General features: G+C 37.8%; 2 protein-coding genes across 4 annotated transcripts in view; both read left to right on the top strand.

The window, feature by feature from the left end:
- Positions 1 to 19,506, top strand: part of LOC105222105 (uncharacterized) — a 170,758-nt gene that overhangs the window by 149,735 nt on the left and 1,517 nt on the right. For all 3 annotated transcript variants that reach the window (XM_049453959.1, XM_049453958.1, XM_011199293.4), the window contains 3 exons: positions 3,233 to 3,285; positions 16,569 to 16,638; positions 18,916 to 19,473. In XM_049453959.1, coding sequence (XP_049309916.1) covers positions 3,233 to 3,285; positions 16,569 to 16,638; positions 18,916 to 19,473 — 681 coding nt within the window. The remainder of the gene's footprint in view (positions 1 to 3,232; positions 3,286 to 16,568; positions 16,639 to 18,915; positions 19,474 to 19,506) is intronic.
- LOC105222104 (glutathione S-transferase 1-1) lies at positions 12,217 to 15,042 on the top strand. The gene is made up of 2 exons (XM_011199291.3): positions 12,217 to 14,151; positions 14,225 to 15,042. Exon 2 carries the CDS (start codon positions 14,230 to 14,232, stop codon positions 14,851 to 14,853), a length of 624 nt encoding a protein of 207 aa, XP_011197593.2. The 5' UTR covers positions 12,217 to 14,151; positions 14,225 to 14,229; the 3' UTR covers positions 14,854 to 15,042.

Genomic DNA, 19,506 nt, shown 5'->3' with positions numbered 1-19,506 from the left:
ATGTTCGGACCGACATTGAAAACATTTTGAAAACACATTTGTATCTTGTGGAATGTAAGTCGTTCGGACCGACAATTTATGTTTTCGCTGAGTTTTCACTGACAACTATCAATACGGGTATTCTCTTGCTCTTGCAAGATTGCACGATGACACAAAATGCAAAAATCCTATACCAAAATATGCAAGGCCAAAAGAGCACCCATTGCAGAATCTAGTGATATATGACGGTACGAAAATAAACATGGGTTTTGGTCTGACATATTTTACGGCTATTGCAAACAAATTTTTGCGTGTGTTTGTTGTGCCGTTGCACCAAGAAGAAAATTCTGCAATTGATGCACCATGCAATGGTTTTTCAAGAACAAGAGAATCCCCTTAACAGTGAGCAGCTGTATTTTTATATGGAATGTAAACAAATATATAGTAGCAATTTAGGGGCAGCAAAATATGTCTTCCAAAAAAATCGATTAAACTAGAGCAGGCACCGATTATAGTGAGTGGAATGTAAGTTTTCAAGTAGTTTTCAGCGAAAACTGTGTTTTCGTTTGACAGATTTTACATGGACGAAAACACAAGTTTTCATGCGAAAACCACTTTTTCCCCCGAAAACATGTTTTCAATGTCGGTCCGAACATAGCATTATATTAAATGTACATATAGTATATGTATAGATTGCAAAAGTTTCAATAGTCGGTGATTATGAAATGAAACAAAGGAATGCAAAATCACATTCATGTTAGTCACAAATGAATATATACAGAAATCACTTTAGAATGTTAAAGATTAATTTTGTATTTGTTTGCAATGTAAGCTGTGTTCGATTGGTCATTTCTCTGCTCTCTTGTCAAAAAATTTACGTGTGAAAGCAGCAACAAAATTAGCGAGTTGAATTGAAGCAAAAGAGTAAGCAGATACCTCATTAAAGTTAGTCAGAATGACTTAAGTCAAATGAGCATCGTTTCGTCCGATGATTTGTTGCCATATTGAAGACAATTTCTTATTGCCACTCTCAAAACGAACTTCGCACTAGTTTTTTGCAAACAGTAAATTTTCACCAGAAAAATTGTTCAACATGCGCGGCAACAGGTACAATCACATGCTTCCAGGCAAGCTTAAAACCTCCCAAGCAAGCTACTGAATCTTGTGGCTAGTCACTACCGATATGGCTGGCTTGTGTTATACTATACGTAATAGATAGATAGAAATCAATTGAGGCTTACACCCCGGCTTAAAATCTATTGTGTCGTTGCTCCTGTCAAAAGGAATCACGTAGGACATTTTCCTGTTCATGCTGAATTCTACTCCTATTGCTCTTCCTCTGCTATTGGCCAAAGCTAACCGCTTCCTCTGTTGGCTTCAATTTGCCACGATTTGATCACGACTATTGATCTTGTCGAGAATATCCTACTTTTCATCGCCAGTAACCAACCGCTTCAGGAACGGATGAATTCTGTTACGAATCGATTCTTAACTTTTCTTTTTGTATCCAGCCTTAATTAAACATGTAATTCAAAAAGGGTTTTCTGTACTATATTTAGCTTCTGGGTAATGGAAACGCAATTGCATGATATTTAGACTTGACGATTTCCAATATTATATCGATTTTTAGCTTTCCAGTGGCTTAAAAGAAAATACTTTGTTTATTACGAAAATTCGATTTTATTATTCATGATAGTGATTTCTTCCAACTTTTTCATACTACTCTTCTTTCTTTCTTAATCTATTTGCTTGAAAATAGACTTCGATCTTGGTAATTTCCCATTCTCCTTTTTCTATTCTATTTTTTGGCGTAGACACAGCTTTCGAGATTATAGCCGAGTTTACAACAGCGCCCCAGTCGTTCTTCCTTTTCGCTGCTTGGCGTCAATTGGAGATCTCAAACGAAGCCAGGTTCTTCTGCGCCTGGTCTTTCCAACGGAGTGGAGGTCTTCCTCCTACTGTTCTTTCCACGTTACGTATTACATCGTATACTCTCAGAGCTGGAGTGATTTCATCCTTTCGGCCGATATGACCTGTCCACTGTCTCTTAATTCGAAGAACTACATATGTCAATCGAATACAATACTCGCCGTTGCCAATGCCCAAAATAACATAAATCTTCCGCAGAACCTATCTCTCGAAAACTCCTAAGGCCGACTCGTCAGCCGTTGCCATCGTACATGCCTTTGCAGTATATAGTACATAGGTCGGGAATGATGAGTCTTGTAGAGTTTGGACTTTACTTCTCAATTGCCTACTCAGCCCGAAGTAGCATCTGTTAGCAAGAGTTACGAGTATTCTGCGTTGGATTTCGGAGCTGATGTTGTTATTGGTGTTCATGCTGGCCCCAAGATAGACGAATTATCTACAACTTCGAAGTTATGCCTGTCAACAGTAACATGGGAGCCAAGTCACGAATGCGACGACTGTTTTTTTTTGTTTGATGACAGGAGAGATTTCGTCTTATCCTCGTTCATTAAAAGACCCATTTTCCACTCTGGAGAAAGCAGAATAAATTGGAATTATCCATTCTTTGGCATTAAATTTCTGTTGACCAGGGAAGTCATGCCTTTTGGAGATTGCATTTTAATATTTCTAAAAATTTTGTGAATTTAATTATTTCCATTATTTTTTATAGAAGCCAAGAAACCTTTACTATCATCATTTATAAAACTATTGATATGCTACAATATACGTTTAAAAACCTTTGTCTAACAACATTTACGACCATTCAAATGCTTGTCACAATTGTCATGACACGGAACTATCAGAAAATAAAAAAAATATTAAAAAGTTTTTCCAAGTCATAAATTTGATTACAAAGCACTATACTCTGCCATTAAGTGTTTTAGAATTTTCATTTTGAATTTTATACTTGTTTTTTAGCGCTCATAAATGTCAATCAAATTGACATTTTCTTCGATTTTTCAGCACAACCAAGCTAATATATACATATGTATGTATGTATAGGTTTATATTTTTTAATGTAATTTTTAATTGATGTGCGCACTTAAAGCTATGTAAATGGCGTTCGTATGCACTCCTTTGTATGTATGCATATGTATGTATGTTATGCTCGTGTAAAAGCGTAAATAATTACGATTTTTACATAGCAAAGTGTCCGCTTTTTATTGCTTACCAATCATGGTGTCGCATTTTATGATTATTTCCAATACTTTGTGATTACAATTTTAACTCTCAAATAATGACATTTTAAACTCAAATCATTTTTATTTTTACTTATTCATTACAGAGTCATTGTGTGTCGCCAACGTTCGAGAAAGAACTGCGAGAGCAACTGGATAAGTAAGTTTTCATTGCTTAACACATACACGAACAAATACAAATAGAATTTTAGTATAATTTAATAGCTTAAGTATTGTTTTTGTATACTATATGAACAAGTAAATGCATATATGTTTATTTGATAGGCGCAAGGTTCAAAATAATTATTTTAGTTTCCTTATTCTTTTCTTATTACTTTATGCTTAGACAAATGTACATATGTATGAGACAATCATAAAAACAACTTAGATTGTAATAGCCTAAGAATCTCATGCGCCATATGGCAGTATTGTTTTTGGCCAAGGATTCATGATGTAGTACATCATTAAGATCAAAGAACACGGTAAGCATAACATACCTTCGTACCCACTTGTCTAGCCTTTTTCGGAGTTTTAGTCTCAACATCATATCCTTAAACCCATTTTTATGGCACCTGTTATACCTTTTTTGACTCGGCTATAATCGCGTAAGCGGTGTCTACGCCAGTAAAGAAGAAGTTATACCTTCTTAATGTTATACCCCGTTTCAATAATTCTGCACCGTCGTTGACTTCATTTAGGGATTCCTGAGCAACTTTGATTCGCCGCTGTTTTTGTTAACAAATCGACATGGCACATTATCAGCGACTTCTTTGATTGTGATTCGACGATCATTGGTGACATTACTTTCACTTCTACCACGTTTACATCGGTTGTTAATGTGCTGGCGTGACCGGGGTGCTCGCCATCTTCAACTTCTTCACGGCCATCTGTGAAACACTTATAACACCCGTAAGTCTAGATACGCTTGATAAGGGAAAAATACTCGAGTGTTAAACGAAACTCTACTAATTTGAAAACTAAGTTAAGAAATTCCATTTTGAAATTGCAGTTACAAAATCTGCGCGGACGAGGGCTCAAGAAAGGGTATGCGACACTAGAGGTTTAAGAATCGAAATTATTTTTACCGCAGTATATAGGAATGCAAAGTATTAAGGCTGTTAGAGAGCTTATGGTTAAAGAAATAAGCTTTTTAAGCAATGAAAACTGCTCTGTAAAGCATCATGTGTATCCGTGTATGTGTGGACTGGGCTTAAAGCAGCATCCATTTTTTCTAAATTCGATTTTTAACTTCAAATTAACAAAAAAAATCTATCTTAAGAGCTCGACAACTTACGATTTTAATACAGAAGGTGCCGTTGTTTAATAAATGTGATGTTAAATGATATCGCTGAGTCCTATTCGAAGTACTTAAGACATGCACTCGAATCTCAACAACTGCATGGAAGTACCGAGACATTAAGGTTTTTATAAGATTGCGTAACAATATGACCAATTCATGAGCAAAGTGATTTTAAGCAAACTCATACCATAAGTACTTCCATTCTATCATATCATTTCCTGAATTCCATTAGGTTAGGTTAGGTTAATCTGGTAGGCCCGCCTTTGACGCAAATTTTGATAACTCCTCAAGTGTATTATACCGTGGTGACCCCAGATGCTTACAACGTAGTTTTGTCAATGCGTGACAAGTGCACAAGAAATGCTCCATTGTTTGTACAAATATATAAAGGGTGATCCATTTCGAAGCTCCCTACTTTTTTAAAGAAAAAACACAAAAACTTCAAATTTAATGGGGAATGTTTATTATCATTCGAAAGAATATTATTTGGCATTTATTTTTTTGAAGGCTATCTCCTTCAAATGTTGACTGCGGCTACGTCTCAGATAGTGCATGCTTTGAATCCAATTTTCGATTACTAAAGCGAGCATTTCGACTGGTAACTGGCGAACGACACACGTAGTGTTTAGCTCACAGAAAAAAGTCTAGCGGTGTGATATTATACGATCTTAGTAGCCAATCGATCGGCCTAAAACGAGAAATTATCTGCTCACCAAAGTGTTTTCTCAATAAATCCATTGATTGCTGCGATGTGTGGGAAATGGCGCCGTCTTGTTTTAACCAAATGACGCCGAGATGACGAGCTTCAATTTCCGGCATTAAATAGTCGGTTATCATGGTGCGATAACGGTTGCATTGATGGTTACGTTCTCACCGCCATTATTTTTGAACGATTTGATGATTTCACCGGAACACAAAACACACCAAACCGCTCTTTTTCCGAATGGAATGGCAGGTATTGAATCTCTTAAAGTTGCTCTGCGACCAAAATGCGTCTCGAAAACGTTTGACCTTCTTAGAAGCTCATATAGCGAGGCGATGTCACTTGGGAAGGTCGAGAGGCTTCAGTTCTTGCACAAGCTCCAATGTGTACACTTTCAATCTAAGATCTTGACGGAAAATGCGTTAAGTCGTTAATTTTCAATTATAACGGGTGATTTTTTTGAGGTTAGGATTTTCATGCATTAGTATTTGACAGATCACGTGGGATTTCAGACATGGTGTCAAAGAGAAAGATGCTCAGTATGCTTTGACATTTCATCATGAATAGACTTACTAACGAGCAACGCTTGCAAATCATTGAATTTTATTACCAAAATCAGTGTTCGGTTCGAAATGTGTTTCGCGACAAATTTTGTTCAGCGATGAGGCTCATTTCTGGTTGAATGGCTACGTAAATAAGCAAAATTGCCGCATTTGGGGTGAAGAGCAACCAGAAGCCGTTCAAGAACTGCCCATGCATCCCGAAAAATGCACTGTTTGGTGTGGTTTGTACGCTGGTGGAATCATTGGACCGTATTTTTTCAAAGATGCTGTTGGACGCAACGTTACGGTGAATGGCGATCGCTATCGTTCGATGCTAACAAACTTTTTGTTGCCAAAAATGGAAGAACTGAACTTGGTTGACATGTGGTTTCAACAAGATGGCGCTACATGCCACACAGCTCGCGATTCTATGGCCATTTTGAGGAAAACTTCGGACAAACAATTCATCTCAAGAAATGGACCCGTAAGTTGGCCACCAAGATCATGCGATTTAACGCCTTTAGACTATTTTTGTGGGGCTACGTCAAGTCTAAAGTCTACAGAAATAAGCCAGCAACTATTCCAGCTTTGGAAGACAACATTTCCGAAGAAATTCGGGCTATTCCGGCCGAAATGCTCGAAAAAGTTGCCCAAAATTGGACTTTCCGAATGGACCACCTAAGACGCAGCCGCGGTCAACATTTAAATGAAATTATCTTCAAAAAGTAAATGTCATGAACCAATCTAACGTTTCAAATAAAGAACCGATGAGATTTTGCAAATTTTATGCGTTTTTTTTTTTAAAAAGTTATCAAGCTCTTAAAAAATCACCCTTTAGATTCGCTGCGACCGAAGTTAACGCTTTTTGAATGGATTAAACAGCTTCATGTGCCGCGATCTATCACTAAGATCTCCTATGCCATCTTAGTGATAAATCGTCTTTATTGTTCGACTGAGTAGTTCAAGTCAAAAATTTTACAGTTCGCTAAAGGATATAAAAAGTGAAAATTCTCACATCTCCAAACTGGAAAGTTGTCTTCAACTGCAGTGTGGAATTTAACGGTATTGCTAACAAATCTCAATTTGAGCTACAATCGATTTTCCATGCAATTTGCACTTCACCAATGCAATTACGTATAATTTCATTGCAATCTCAGCGTATTTACGACGAAAAACTGCAAAAGCTACAAAACTCCAAGCTTCGAACTCGCCAAACATACATAGCTATTACCAGCTCAAACTTTACGCCAACGAGTTATAATCAAAAATTTCACCAAATCATATATACATCCATACACATGTATGTATGTACATATGCATGTAAATTGTTTATGTGCCGAATGCAAATTTCACAATTACCAAATTACCCAGCTGACCTATGCCCCATCCGCTTACATCTAGTATTCTACGAAATACTCTCAGCGCCGCCAAATGAAAAGTTTGCGGTGGCTTCCGCCCTCAGGACTGCATTTGACCTGCTATTTAAGTAAATTCAACACTTAACAACAGCATAAAGTACCCTTAAGGGTTGTGGGTTGTCCAAAATTGGATATAACCTACAATATCTACACGCATACATATACACACGCGATCCCGAAACTCATAACTACAACGTAATTACACGAGAAAATTCATCATACAAGTGCTCATGGTGCGGTTATTTACGGCGCTTTTCCGCACATACTCTAAGTAAGCAGGGTATATACATATGTATCTATGTATGTAATCCTGTACTCATATGAGTATCCAAGCGTATGTATGTGCCCATTTGTGCACCCACATTTGGGAGCGCAAAATTCGGAAATTGCCCTGCTAGTTACCCTGTAAAAAGCAGCTATTTGCGCAAATATTTCTAAATACTTACAGGCACACATCCACACGACAAAAACACTTGCATGCATACAGACTTATTGATGTATGTATGTAGTCATTTCCATGTGATTTTACCGCTCCATCTAATCTCTTTAGGGCAATTTTAAATTGTTGGGCCGCCCAAAATGTGGCATAGTAGCATTTATTACAGTTAAATTTGGTCACACATATGCACATACACACATACAAATACAGATACATATGTACATGTATATTTGCTAACTTGTAAAGTTATGTCTACAAACTAAATTATCAGCTCCATCTCTTGAGCTCTGTGTAGTTTACTACTGTTATGTGTGGTTTATTACCCACGGCGTATGCCAAGTAAATACTTTTGTAGATGTGTACTGTATACACATATGTATATTTATACATGTATATATAACGGGTGATTTTTTTGAGGTTAGGATTTTCATGCATTAGTATTTGACAGATCACGTGGGATTTCAGACATGGTGTCAAAGAGAAAGATGCTCAGTATGCTTTGACATTTCATCATGAATAGACTTACTAACGAGCAACGCTTGCAAATCATTGAATTTTATTACCAAAATCAGTGTTCGGTTCGAAATGTGTTTATCGACAAATTTTGTTCAGCGATGAGGCTCATTTCTGGTTGAATGGCTACGTAAATAAGCAAAATTGCCGCATTTGGGGTGAAGAGCAACCAGAAGCCGTTCAAGAACTGCCCATGCATCCCGAAAAATGCACTGTTTGGTGTGGTTTGTACGCTGGTGGAATCATTGGACCGTATTTTTTCAAAGATGCTGTTGGACGCAACGTTACGGTGAATGGCGATCGCTATCGTTCGATGCTAACAAACTTTTTGTTGCCAAAAATGGAAGAACTGAACTTGGTTGACATGTGGTTTCAACAAGATGGCGCTACATGCCACACAGCTCGCGATTCTATGGCCATTTTGAGGGAAAACTTCGGACAACAATTCATCTCAAGAAATGGACCCGTAAGTTGGCCACCAAGATCATGCGATTTAACGCCTTTAGACTATTTTTTGTGGGGCTACGTCAAGTCTAAAGTCTACAGAAATAAGCCAGCAACTATTCCAGCTTTGGAAGACAACATTTCCGAAGAAATTCGGGCTATTCCGGCCGAAATGCTCGAAAAAGTTGCCCAAAATTGGACTTTCCGAATGGACCACCTAAGACGCAGCCGCGGTCAACATTTAAATGAAATTATCTTCAAAAAGTAAATGTCATTAACCAATCTAACGTTTCAAATAAAGAACCGATGAGTTTTTGCAAATTTTATGCGTTTTTTTTTTTTTTAAAGTTATCAAGCTCTTAAAAAATCACCCTTTACATATGCACATACATATTTTTACAAGTAAATGTGGCATAAACTACTGCCTTGGGCTCAGTAACATAACAGGTCAAATGAAAAGTACCGGGCCTGATATTATACATAGATGGCGCTGCTAGAATTGAGTCCACGTGACTTTTAGTTAGCCATAACCTTCAAATGTCGCGTGTATAAATTTGACAGCAGTCAGGTCATCAGTTTGTGTAGTATATGATTTTGATTGAAGAAACTTTTCGTATTGTAAAAAAATGTTTAAAAAGGAATTTCACGTGTTGATAAAATATTGACTTCTGAAAGGACCAAATAGAGTTAAAACAAAAACTTGACCTGATAACAAGTTTCCGGACACTGCCCCTTCAAAAACAAACATAAATGATTCTTATGCTAAGTTTAGACGTGATGAAATGTGTACCGAAGACGGTGAACACGGTGGACGCCTAAAAGAGTTTCTTAGAGAAGAAAACATCAAAGAAGTCTACAAAACAGTTTTGAATGGCCGTAAACTGAAGTGGTTCGAGATAGCAGGCACTCTAAAGACCTCAAATAAATTTATACATCACAACATTCACGAATATTTGGGTATAAGAAAGCTCTGTGCGAAGTGGGTGCCGCGCAAATGCACTTTTGACCAAAAACAACGACGATTCGTTGATTCGGAACAGTGTTTAGAGACGTTTAAGCGTAATAAACCCGAGTTTTTGCGTTGATATATGTACTTATGACAATGAATGAAACATGGCTCCGTCATTTCACTCTGAAATCCAATCGACTGTCAGCCAAGTGGACTAGATACGATGAACCCGCGCCAAACGCAACAGTCGTCAAGCAAGGTTATACTTATAGCGTGTGTATTTTAGGATGTGCTTGGAATAATTTCTATTCAATACGCTGAAAAAAGAAAAGAAATTCTATTCACTACCTTTAAAAAGGAAGGCCCATCAACAGCGACTATTACAAAGCGTTATTTGACCGTTTGAAGAACGAAATCGCCAAAAAATGGCCACATTTGAAGCGAAAGAAAGTGCTGTTTCACCAAGGCCATGCAACGTGACACAAGTCAGTGAAAGCCATGAAAAAACCCATCAACTGGACTTCGAATTACTTTCGCACGCAACGTATTCTCCAGATCTGGCCCCCAGCGATTATTTCCTGTTCTCAGATTTCATAAGATTGCTCGGTGGAAAGAAATTTTTTTCGAATCAAAAGATGATCGCCGTAACTGAGGCTTGTTTGATCATCCTTGAAAGGAACTACATACATATGAATAAAAAAAAATAATGAATAAAAAAAACTAATTTTGCCATAAAAATGTGTTTTACTATGGTAGGCCGGGGACTTTTCCTTTTTTTTGGCCTGTTATAATTTCGTCAATTTAATGGACGTTCTGTTGTGTAAAACTTTCACCCGCATTTGTTGTGCTTATCTTTGAGAATTTAAATAAACTTCAAATTTTAAATTCTTGAGTATTTTGAATCATTTTTGAGGCGGATGGTGACTGGCGACGAAGAATGGATTACATATGACAATATCAAGCGAAAACGGTCGTGGTCGAAGGCCGGTGCATCGTCCCAAACAGTGGCCAAGCTGGGATTGATGGCCAGGAAGGTTTTGCTGAGTGTTTGGTGAGATTGGAAAGGAATTATCTACTATGAGCTGCTTAATTCTACCATCTACTGCGAACAACTGGACCGCTTGAAGCAGGCGATCGACCAGAAGCGTCCAGAATTAGCCAACAGGAAGGGTGTAGTGCTCCACCAGGACAACGCCAGACCACACACTTCGTTGATGACTCGTCAGAAGCTACGGAAGCTCGGATTGGAGGTTTAATCGCATCCACCATACAACCCAGACATAGCACCAAGTGATTACCAACTGTTCCTGTCCATGGCGAACGCGCTTGTTGGTGTAAAGTTGAACTCAAAAGAGGCTTGTGAAAAGTGGCTGACCGAGTTCTTCGCAAATAAGGAGGGGGGTATTATGAAGTTACCGTCCAGATGGAAACAGATTATCGAACGAAACGGAGCATATTTGAACTAAATCCGATCACTTATAAAGCATTGAATAAAGAGCAAAAAAAGCGAAAGGGAGATATTTGACAACCTAATATTAAGGATATTGGATTGGATTTCTTTTTATGGGATTGTTTAAAATCACAGGTCTATTGCAACAAGCCCACAATTGCAACAAGGCCAGAATCACGCGTGTTTTAATAGAGGTGTTTTAACGTTGCTTTGACGCAACGCAGCCACATTTACCAGTATGCAGAATCTTCTTCTTGGCGTAGACACCGCTTACGCGATTATAGCCGAGTCATCAACAGCGCGCCAGTCGTTTCTTCTCATCGCTACGTGGCGCCAATTGGATATTCGAAGCGAAACCAGGTCCTTCTCCACCTGGTCCTTCCAACGGAGTGGAATAGTCATAGAAAATTTCGAAAACGAGTGCGCATGTGTTTTGGAAAGCTGCGAAACCCATTTGCCCGATGTGTTATTCCATAAAAAACATTCTCCTATGTACTTTATAATTTAATAAACAAATTACAAAGGAAAGTCTAGAAAGTCAGCTGGGATTTAAAGTTGCGTTCCGTAGGAAGTAGGCATGAGGTCCTATGTCAATTGGAGTGGATATGACTTAGGGTCAGAGCCACTTTTTAAAAGTTTTCAAACGACAGGTGACCCTCATTAATGTGATTTATTGCGTTATATCGACAAAACTCAAAACAGTTTCTTTCAAATCTCACCGCTGGTGGGAGACACAAAAGATTTGTAATTGAGTGAGAATTAACTAACTTTTATTCGGGTTTCTTCTCCTTTTATGCAATTCTTAAATCTAATTTAGTTAATTAAATGTATGCAAGTATCTTCGGATGTAATATGGTATCACATGACATGGTGTTGTCCTTAATTGTACAATATACACATGTGCACACATTTCTAATGTCCAATTGTTAATGGTGATCCATTTCGAGGTTCTCTACTTTTTTTTACAAAAAAACACAGAAACTTCAAATTTAATGGGAAATGTTTATTATCATTCGAAAGAACATTCTTTGGCATTTACTTTTTGAAGGCTACCTCTTTCAAATGTTACCGCGACTACGTCTCAGATGGTCCATACGTTGGGTCCAATTTTCGATGACTTTTTCGAGCATTTTGACTCATGCAATTGAACCAGTTGTCGAAGTACTTTTGCAGCTCTGATTAAAGTATCTCCAAAACATGCTTTTTGAACGCATTAACCGCCTCTTCAGGCGCCGAAAAACGTTGACCTTTTAGCTTATTTTTTATGAACGGTGGCAAATCAAAACTATAGACTATACGACTATTTCAGTCGATGTGTGAGAGTTTTCATTTTCGTGGTGAAGAGTGATCTGGCTTCGATGGTTGGTTTTCCTGATTCTTTGAAAGACAAATAGACGAATTTACTGTTCTAGGTTGTTCCTGTGATATACTTAGTTGCGACATGTTCATTTTTTTCCAAAACACAGGCAACCATTTACTCGAAAGTGTTTCGTGCGCGAGCAATATTTATTGGATTCGATCATTTTGAGAGACCCACAGTCAACTGCCGTTTACTATCGCGCTCATACGCATAACTGCATGATTAATCACCTGTCATGATGTCATAGACGTGTTTCAAAGCATCGCTATCGATTTTTTTTTGTTTATTTGTTTGTATGTTTCTCTCGACCAATCGACACAAGTCTTTTTTAAGCGTTTGACAAATTGTGTGGGATCCAACGCGAAAAAAGAAACTTCTACAGTCAAAAGTTCATGCCATATTCAGTGTATGCTGGTCCAACTAATGCCTATAGTTTCGTCAATCTCACAAAAACTTACATGACGATCTTGGAATATCAGTTTGCGCATTTCATCAATAGTTTCCGGAACAACAACTTATTTTGAACGACCTTTACGAAATTCGTCTTGGTGTGATCCACGACATCAATTCAACTTACCATATCATCGATAAACACTGGCTCTTGGGGCATCATCGCCAAAAACTTAGTTAATCGTTTCACTCTGGCTGAGCTAATCCACTTCGAAAGTTGAAAAAATAATATCGCAAAAATGTTCACGAATTATTTCCATTTTTTGGCCGAGATGAATATTTTAAGTTACTGTAAACAAGACACATAGCTCTCGCATGTCAAAACGTTCTGAGTTAATATACACCTGTAATGCAAAAATGTCAAACTTTACGTTTAACTTGTGAGTTGCCACAGTCAGATTACCAAGTCATAAAATATAGAATGCAGCCCTCGTAGTGATCACAAGCATGTGTGAAACACACGTATACTCAAAGCTCGCTCAGAGAGTGCACGCCGACAATGGACTGCCGCTCACAGCTGTATACTATAATTTATCTAAGAATTTGTAACGGATCACTCTTGATTTTACTTAATAATATCATTTTGAAATCGACACGCTCTTATCGCGAATTTTACACTTGGTGATACATTTTATAACACGTTCGATTAAAATTTCACCACAAATGCGCATACATACAGACATACATACATGTAATGGGATGGCAATTGCCGGTTGTTAATCAAAACATATGTTAATCAACAAAATCTAGCGGGGAAACCCAGCGAACAAATGTGTTGGAAACAGTGTGACTATGTGAGCAAATCTTTTGGCTACTAAAATACCTGCCAAAAACTTGTTACAAAACTACCAAATTTCTTTATCAGCAAAACATGACAAATTTTGTGAAGATATATCATCAAATAAAAAAGTTGTTCAAACAGGAACTGGATTCCGATCGTTCAGTTTGCATGGTAGCTAACTATATGCTGTCGTGATCCGATATCCACCTTTCCGACATATGTAGAATTTCTTGGGGAGAAAAGGGCCTGTGTAAAATTTCAGATCGATACCTCAAAAAGCTATATACAGACGGACGGACAATTATGTATGTAAATACAGTTTTTTTGTAGGATATTGAATGTATACTTCGGAATTTTAAAAAATTTCTAACATACTTAATTTATACTGTTAAGTGTAAAAAAAGTCGCTTGTTATTCAACTTTATCGAATGCCGGCGCCTATTTGTTTATTGGGTTAACGCAACTATCCGCACACTTGCAAAAACATATACAGATATATGTCTATATATTTGTATATATTTATACATAATACATAATATATCAATTTATGCGCGCTCGGTAATTCTTCGAGTGACATTGTATTAACGGAACCTTTAAATAGAACACTATTTGTAACAAACTCTCAGTTGTGTACAGTTCGTAAGAGTGCAAGCATCTGAATTTCAGCAAATCATAAGGTAAGGAAAGCAAATTCTAATCTATAAATTAAATATAAAATTATATGAATATAAATATTTTTCATAATTTCAGTCAACATGGATTTCTACTACATCATCGAATCTGCGCCCTGTCGCTCTATTCTAATGCTCGCCCAATCATTGGGTATTGAATTGAATCGCAAAATCTTAAGCTTAAAAAATGGTGAGCACTTGACACCCGAATTCCTGAAGATCAATCCGCAACATACCATTCCCACATTGGTGGACAATGGTCACTCGATTTGGGAATCACGCGCCATACTCATCTACTTGGCCGAGGCATATGGCAAAGATGACTCGCTGTACCCAAAATGCCCCAAAAAGCGGTCTGTTGTCAATCAGCGTCTATTCTTCGACCTCAACTTGTATGGTTGTTTTGGCGATTACTACTATCCCGTCGCTAGAGATAAGCAGACGCCGGTGCCAGAGCGCTTGACCAAACTAGAGAGTCAATTGGAATTCTTAAATACATTCTTGGACGGGCAAACATACGCCGCTAACGATAGTTTGTCGATTGCCGATTTCACTTTGTTTGCCTCTGTCACGACGTTTGCGATTTGCGATATCGATTTGAGCAAATACCCAAATATTGTTAGATGGTTGGAGAACCTCAGCAAAACACTGCCCGGCGCAGACGAAAATCAGAAAGGTTGTGAATTGATGAAGGTATATTTTAAGTAGAGGTTTCAACCGTCCAATCATGAACTGTGGAGTGAGAATATGGAATGCTTTAAGTGCAGTAATTAACATATAGTACATACATAAGTGCATATATATATACTACAGTAATTATTATAATCACAATCAATGTTTGCATTATCAGTTCATTTTATATAAATAAAATATTATCTTTTTAGTACAGCAGAATAACATTGATAATTTAACTTAGTTAATGTAGGCACTTATTATTGTACTTACATATATTTTTATAATACTTGTATTTCTAGCAATGTTATTGACAAGCGAAAAAAGTGGGTGTGTAGTAAGTGGAATCACACCCACCTTTATCGTTTTAATCTTTGTTTCAGTGTCATGTTAATTTCAACGGGATGAAGGTTTGCACGAGTAATGTCTTTAGAGTATGTCACCTTATAGGCAAAATTTTCCAAATCCAACAGTTCAAATCCCTAGGTACCAAATAATTGTACTCCTGTACCTATAGTTGATTTTTAACGACAAATATCGGTACTGTTAACAGTGTATGTATATTTATACCTCAAATTGATAAAATTGGGTGAAAATTGTACCTAGCCCCCATACAAGGTGGGTTCCAAAGTAAACAGGGCTTTTTGAATCTAGCGCCCCCCTGGTGGTGCCATCTATGTATATGTTGACTGGTGCGTTAGAATCTGCTGTCTTTATCGATTGTCCAGTGAGAATTTCATGACATTTCATTGATTTGAAGTGAAGTTATTGCGTTTTAAGTGTCAGTATGTTTGTGTTATCGGTGCGAAAATGAGCTTCGAACAAAGAGCCAACATTAAATTTTGCTTCAAAATTGGTAAAACTTTTACCAAAACGTTTCAATTGATGAAACAAGTTTATGGCGATGATTGCCTATCCCATAGCAGAGTGCACGAGTGGTTTCAACGTTTTCGTTTTGTTTCGTGTCGTGAGGACATAAATGACATTTCAACATGTGGGCCAACCAAAACCCGTGATCACCGGAAATTCCATCGAAACTGTGCGTGAATTCATCAAAAGTCGGCCGAATCATCATTGAAATTCAGGGAAATGAAATTGAACATCTCCAAAACATCGATTTTTCGCATTTTGACCGTACATTTGGGCTTACGAAAGGTGTGTGCACGGTTTGTTCCGCACAAATTGACTGACGACCAAAAATTGCTCAGAATCCAACATTCGAAGGACGATTATTTGACCAAAAATCACATTTTAACCATTAACCATTTCCCGTATTCACCTGATATGGCACCGCGCGACTTCTTTCTTTTCGAAAAAATGCATTTGCCCATGAAAGGAAGGCGTTATGCAGACGTAGAGGCCATTCAAAAGGCTTGCACCGGCATACTGGCGGCCATACCGGCCAACGAGCTAAAACACTCGTACGACATGCTTTTGGGCCGTGCAAAAAGCTGTATTGAAGCAGAAGGAGACTATTTTGAATAAAATAAATTGATTTTGCCGAAAAAACCATTTGTTCTGTTTTTTTTTTAAGTCCTGTTTACTTTGGAACGCACCTTGTATATATACAAGTATGTATATATATTCCAATCTTTTGGTTGACGTTTTGAACCTCAAGATACTTCCCCGACTTTCATCCTTATAAGTTGCAAGAGTTCTGTTATACCCAAATTTAGAATTTTAGAAAAATTTAGCTCTTCTTTAACTGTTTTTTATTTATCTTATTTAAAAAAATTTCTTTCTCTTTACAGCATGAATCGTGTAATAAAATCGAAAGAACGGAAGCAAAAACAAACATGTCCAGGACACAAAACACTCCAGGTAAATTATAAGCAATAAATTCTTAATTTTAAAAGAGGTTTTATTACCAGATAGTGTGGTTTCCAAGAAGAATTAAAGCGCATATAATTTAGTGAGCTGCCCCAGGCTGTTGTTTCTTTTTCATTGGAAGTGGTTTTTTACATGGCGGGTCTAAAACCCAGCGCACAGCCTAGCTAGGCGAGGTGCTGAACAGACGCTGCAATTAAACTTCAGTGAACCCTTAAACCAAATATGTCCGAGTGACTCGATTGAAGCTTCTTCTCTTTTAGTCACAAAATCACTCTTGCCAATAGGTGACTGAGAAGGCAATTGAAATGTAAAGTCCTCTCTCAAGGGATAGCGACTGCGCTGGCAAGATTATGTTGTCCGGATAGAAGAGAACACTCCAGCTTTGAAAATTTTCGATTCAGTACCCGCCGGTGGAAGCAGAGAAATAGGGAGGCCTCCACTCCCTTGGAGAGATCAGGTGGAGAAGGACCTAGCGGCACTTATGAAATCTCCAAATAGCGCCAAACAGCGAAAAGAAGGAACTACTAGCGCGCTGCTGAAAGCCACACATCTAAAAATACCTCATATACAATTACACCCAATTTAATCTATAATGTAGAATCATGCAATTATTTTAAAGTGTCAAATCTTCAGTATGTAGAAAGAACACCACAATGCTAGAGTTCAATGTTCTTTATCCATAATTTAAAAAAGCTAAAATCATTGGGCAATTAGTTTACATCCACTAATTTAAACTTTAAATTTGAAACATTATTTGGACTACATATCAAAACATTACCGACTTAATGCATACATTAGGGATGTACACATTGGAATATGAGGTGTGGTTAGCAGAAAAAAATGTATGCTTAGCACTCCTTCGAACTCCCCCATTTGTCGAAGTTCCTGCCGCTAGTGAGTTCGATGTAAATTGAACTTCAATAATTATAAAGTACCGACCTAATAATATACTTTACGAAATTAGTTAGACAACGTAGACTTATTATCATTTCAACGCATCAGAAATATTAATCGCCTCCAAATGAATGCCAACTTCAATTAACACATTGTCGACTTGTTGATTGAAGATATTAACCACTATCAGGCACACTCGTGCAACAACAATGAAAAATGTTCGTTTTATTACAATAAAAAAATCTGTGCATTAACGGCTAGCAACTAGAGTCACTAAGTAGTCAATGACGTATGAATGTTTGCTGTTTAAATTCACAAGAATATTCTATAACCATTACGCCAGTTAAGTAGGTGTTTAAAATAGAATTGATTTAAGTAGATGCTTAAAATAGAATGCATTTAAGAAAACAAAAAAAGTGTGACATTACCTACTATCGGAGATAAACCTGAAGCTAACTGATGGTTCAATATTTCGTTGAGTTGGTGTAATCGCTTGCCATTCTATTTTGACTGGATGACAAACGGTATAGTTCATTTATACCAGTTGTTTGTTCGATTCCCCAATTCACAAAGTTTATCGAACCAAAAGCCGCTAATAAGAATGAAGATCTGTTAAGGATGTCTGGATGGCAGAATGTCTTCAAATACCTTATACACCGAAATATCCCCAGTTGATGAAAATATGTAGATAGCTTTCTAGTGTGTAAAGAAGAGTTACCCTCATACGAGCCACCCTTATAAATACTCATCCTCGATTGAAGTTTATAACAGAAAAAGGCTCTACCCAGTCCTCAGTCTCCGGAGAACAACGTAAAGGCGTAAAATACATATTAAACTCCATTCCGACAATTTGGATACTTCATATCACCACAATCTTAACAATGGCTTCGTAAACTCTGTTATCTTAAGATTAGACCAAGTAACAAAAATCAAATGAGACTACTTGTCAGGCATTTCTGAAATATTTCCACTGCACAATATAGTAGGACGGGAATAATGAGTGTATTCGTCGAGAGAGGACTTTATTTCTCAGTCATAAGTACTTCTTAATTAAAGTCATTTGGCTGACTAAGCTTCTAAAATGTGGTTCATACAGTGTTCGAGTATTGTTTTTTTGAACACTTTTACAAAAAAAGCAAACCAATACCAATAGTTTTTTGAGTCGTAATATGACGGCATTGACATATTTTATCAATATCAGTTCCGGCAGAGGCTTCGCTGTGCTCTTCAATTATTAAAGTTTTCAAAGCTCGTTTGGTTAGGTCAATATAGCCTATTTAAGTTGAGATCGCCTATTTTTACATTCCTGAAACTTTTAGTACTTTTTGTCGCTTGCAATTTTAAACCCCTTCCTTTCTTTTTATTTCACTTCAGACCCGCATCACCCACCAAGAGACGCTGTTACGTTCCATGCAACAAGAGAATTACACGCTCAAACGCAGCATACGTCATTACGAACGTTGTCTGGACGATGTAATGCGCAAGGTAGTGGATGCCATTGTCGCAGAGGATATACTACGCGAAGAGGTCACCATGCTTAAGAATCGGGTACGCGATTTGGAAGCGCAAAATGCGGCGCTCTCAGCAAGTCCGGCAAAGGGACGCGACGAAGGATACTGTACGATGAGCAGCGGACAACCGCAGCCATCGAATGGACATCTGGAAGATTTGCCAGAGGAGCCCGAACAGTGGCTACTGCCAGCCGAACCGTGTTCGACTGAAATGGAAGACTGGAGTATGTCGCAAGAAGAGTTGCCTGTAGTGACGCTGGACGACGGACAGCAACTTATGCGCGGCGGACGTTTGTTGACCAATTTGAGGCGGCAAAATGGTGAAAACGAGTGGATGTGGAATTCGAATGATTTTCTCACATCGACCACCGCGGAAACGGACTCGGAATCCGAGGCGATATCACAATTGCTGCAACAAAAGGTGAGTTTGATACACGTTGTGATACGCTCGATT

Source organism: Bactrocera dorsalis, chromosome 3 (assembly GCF_023373825.1).
Source record: "Bactrocera dorsalis isolate Fly_Bdor chromosome 3, ASM2337382v1, whole genome shotgun sequence".
In the NCBI taxonomy this organism is placed as follows: Eukaryota; Metazoa; Arthropoda; class Insecta; order Diptera; family Tephritidae; genus Bactrocera; species Bactrocera dorsalis.
The sequence above is the reverse complement of the archived record's forward strand: the minus strand, read 5'-3'. Positions and strand labels throughout refer to the sequence as shown.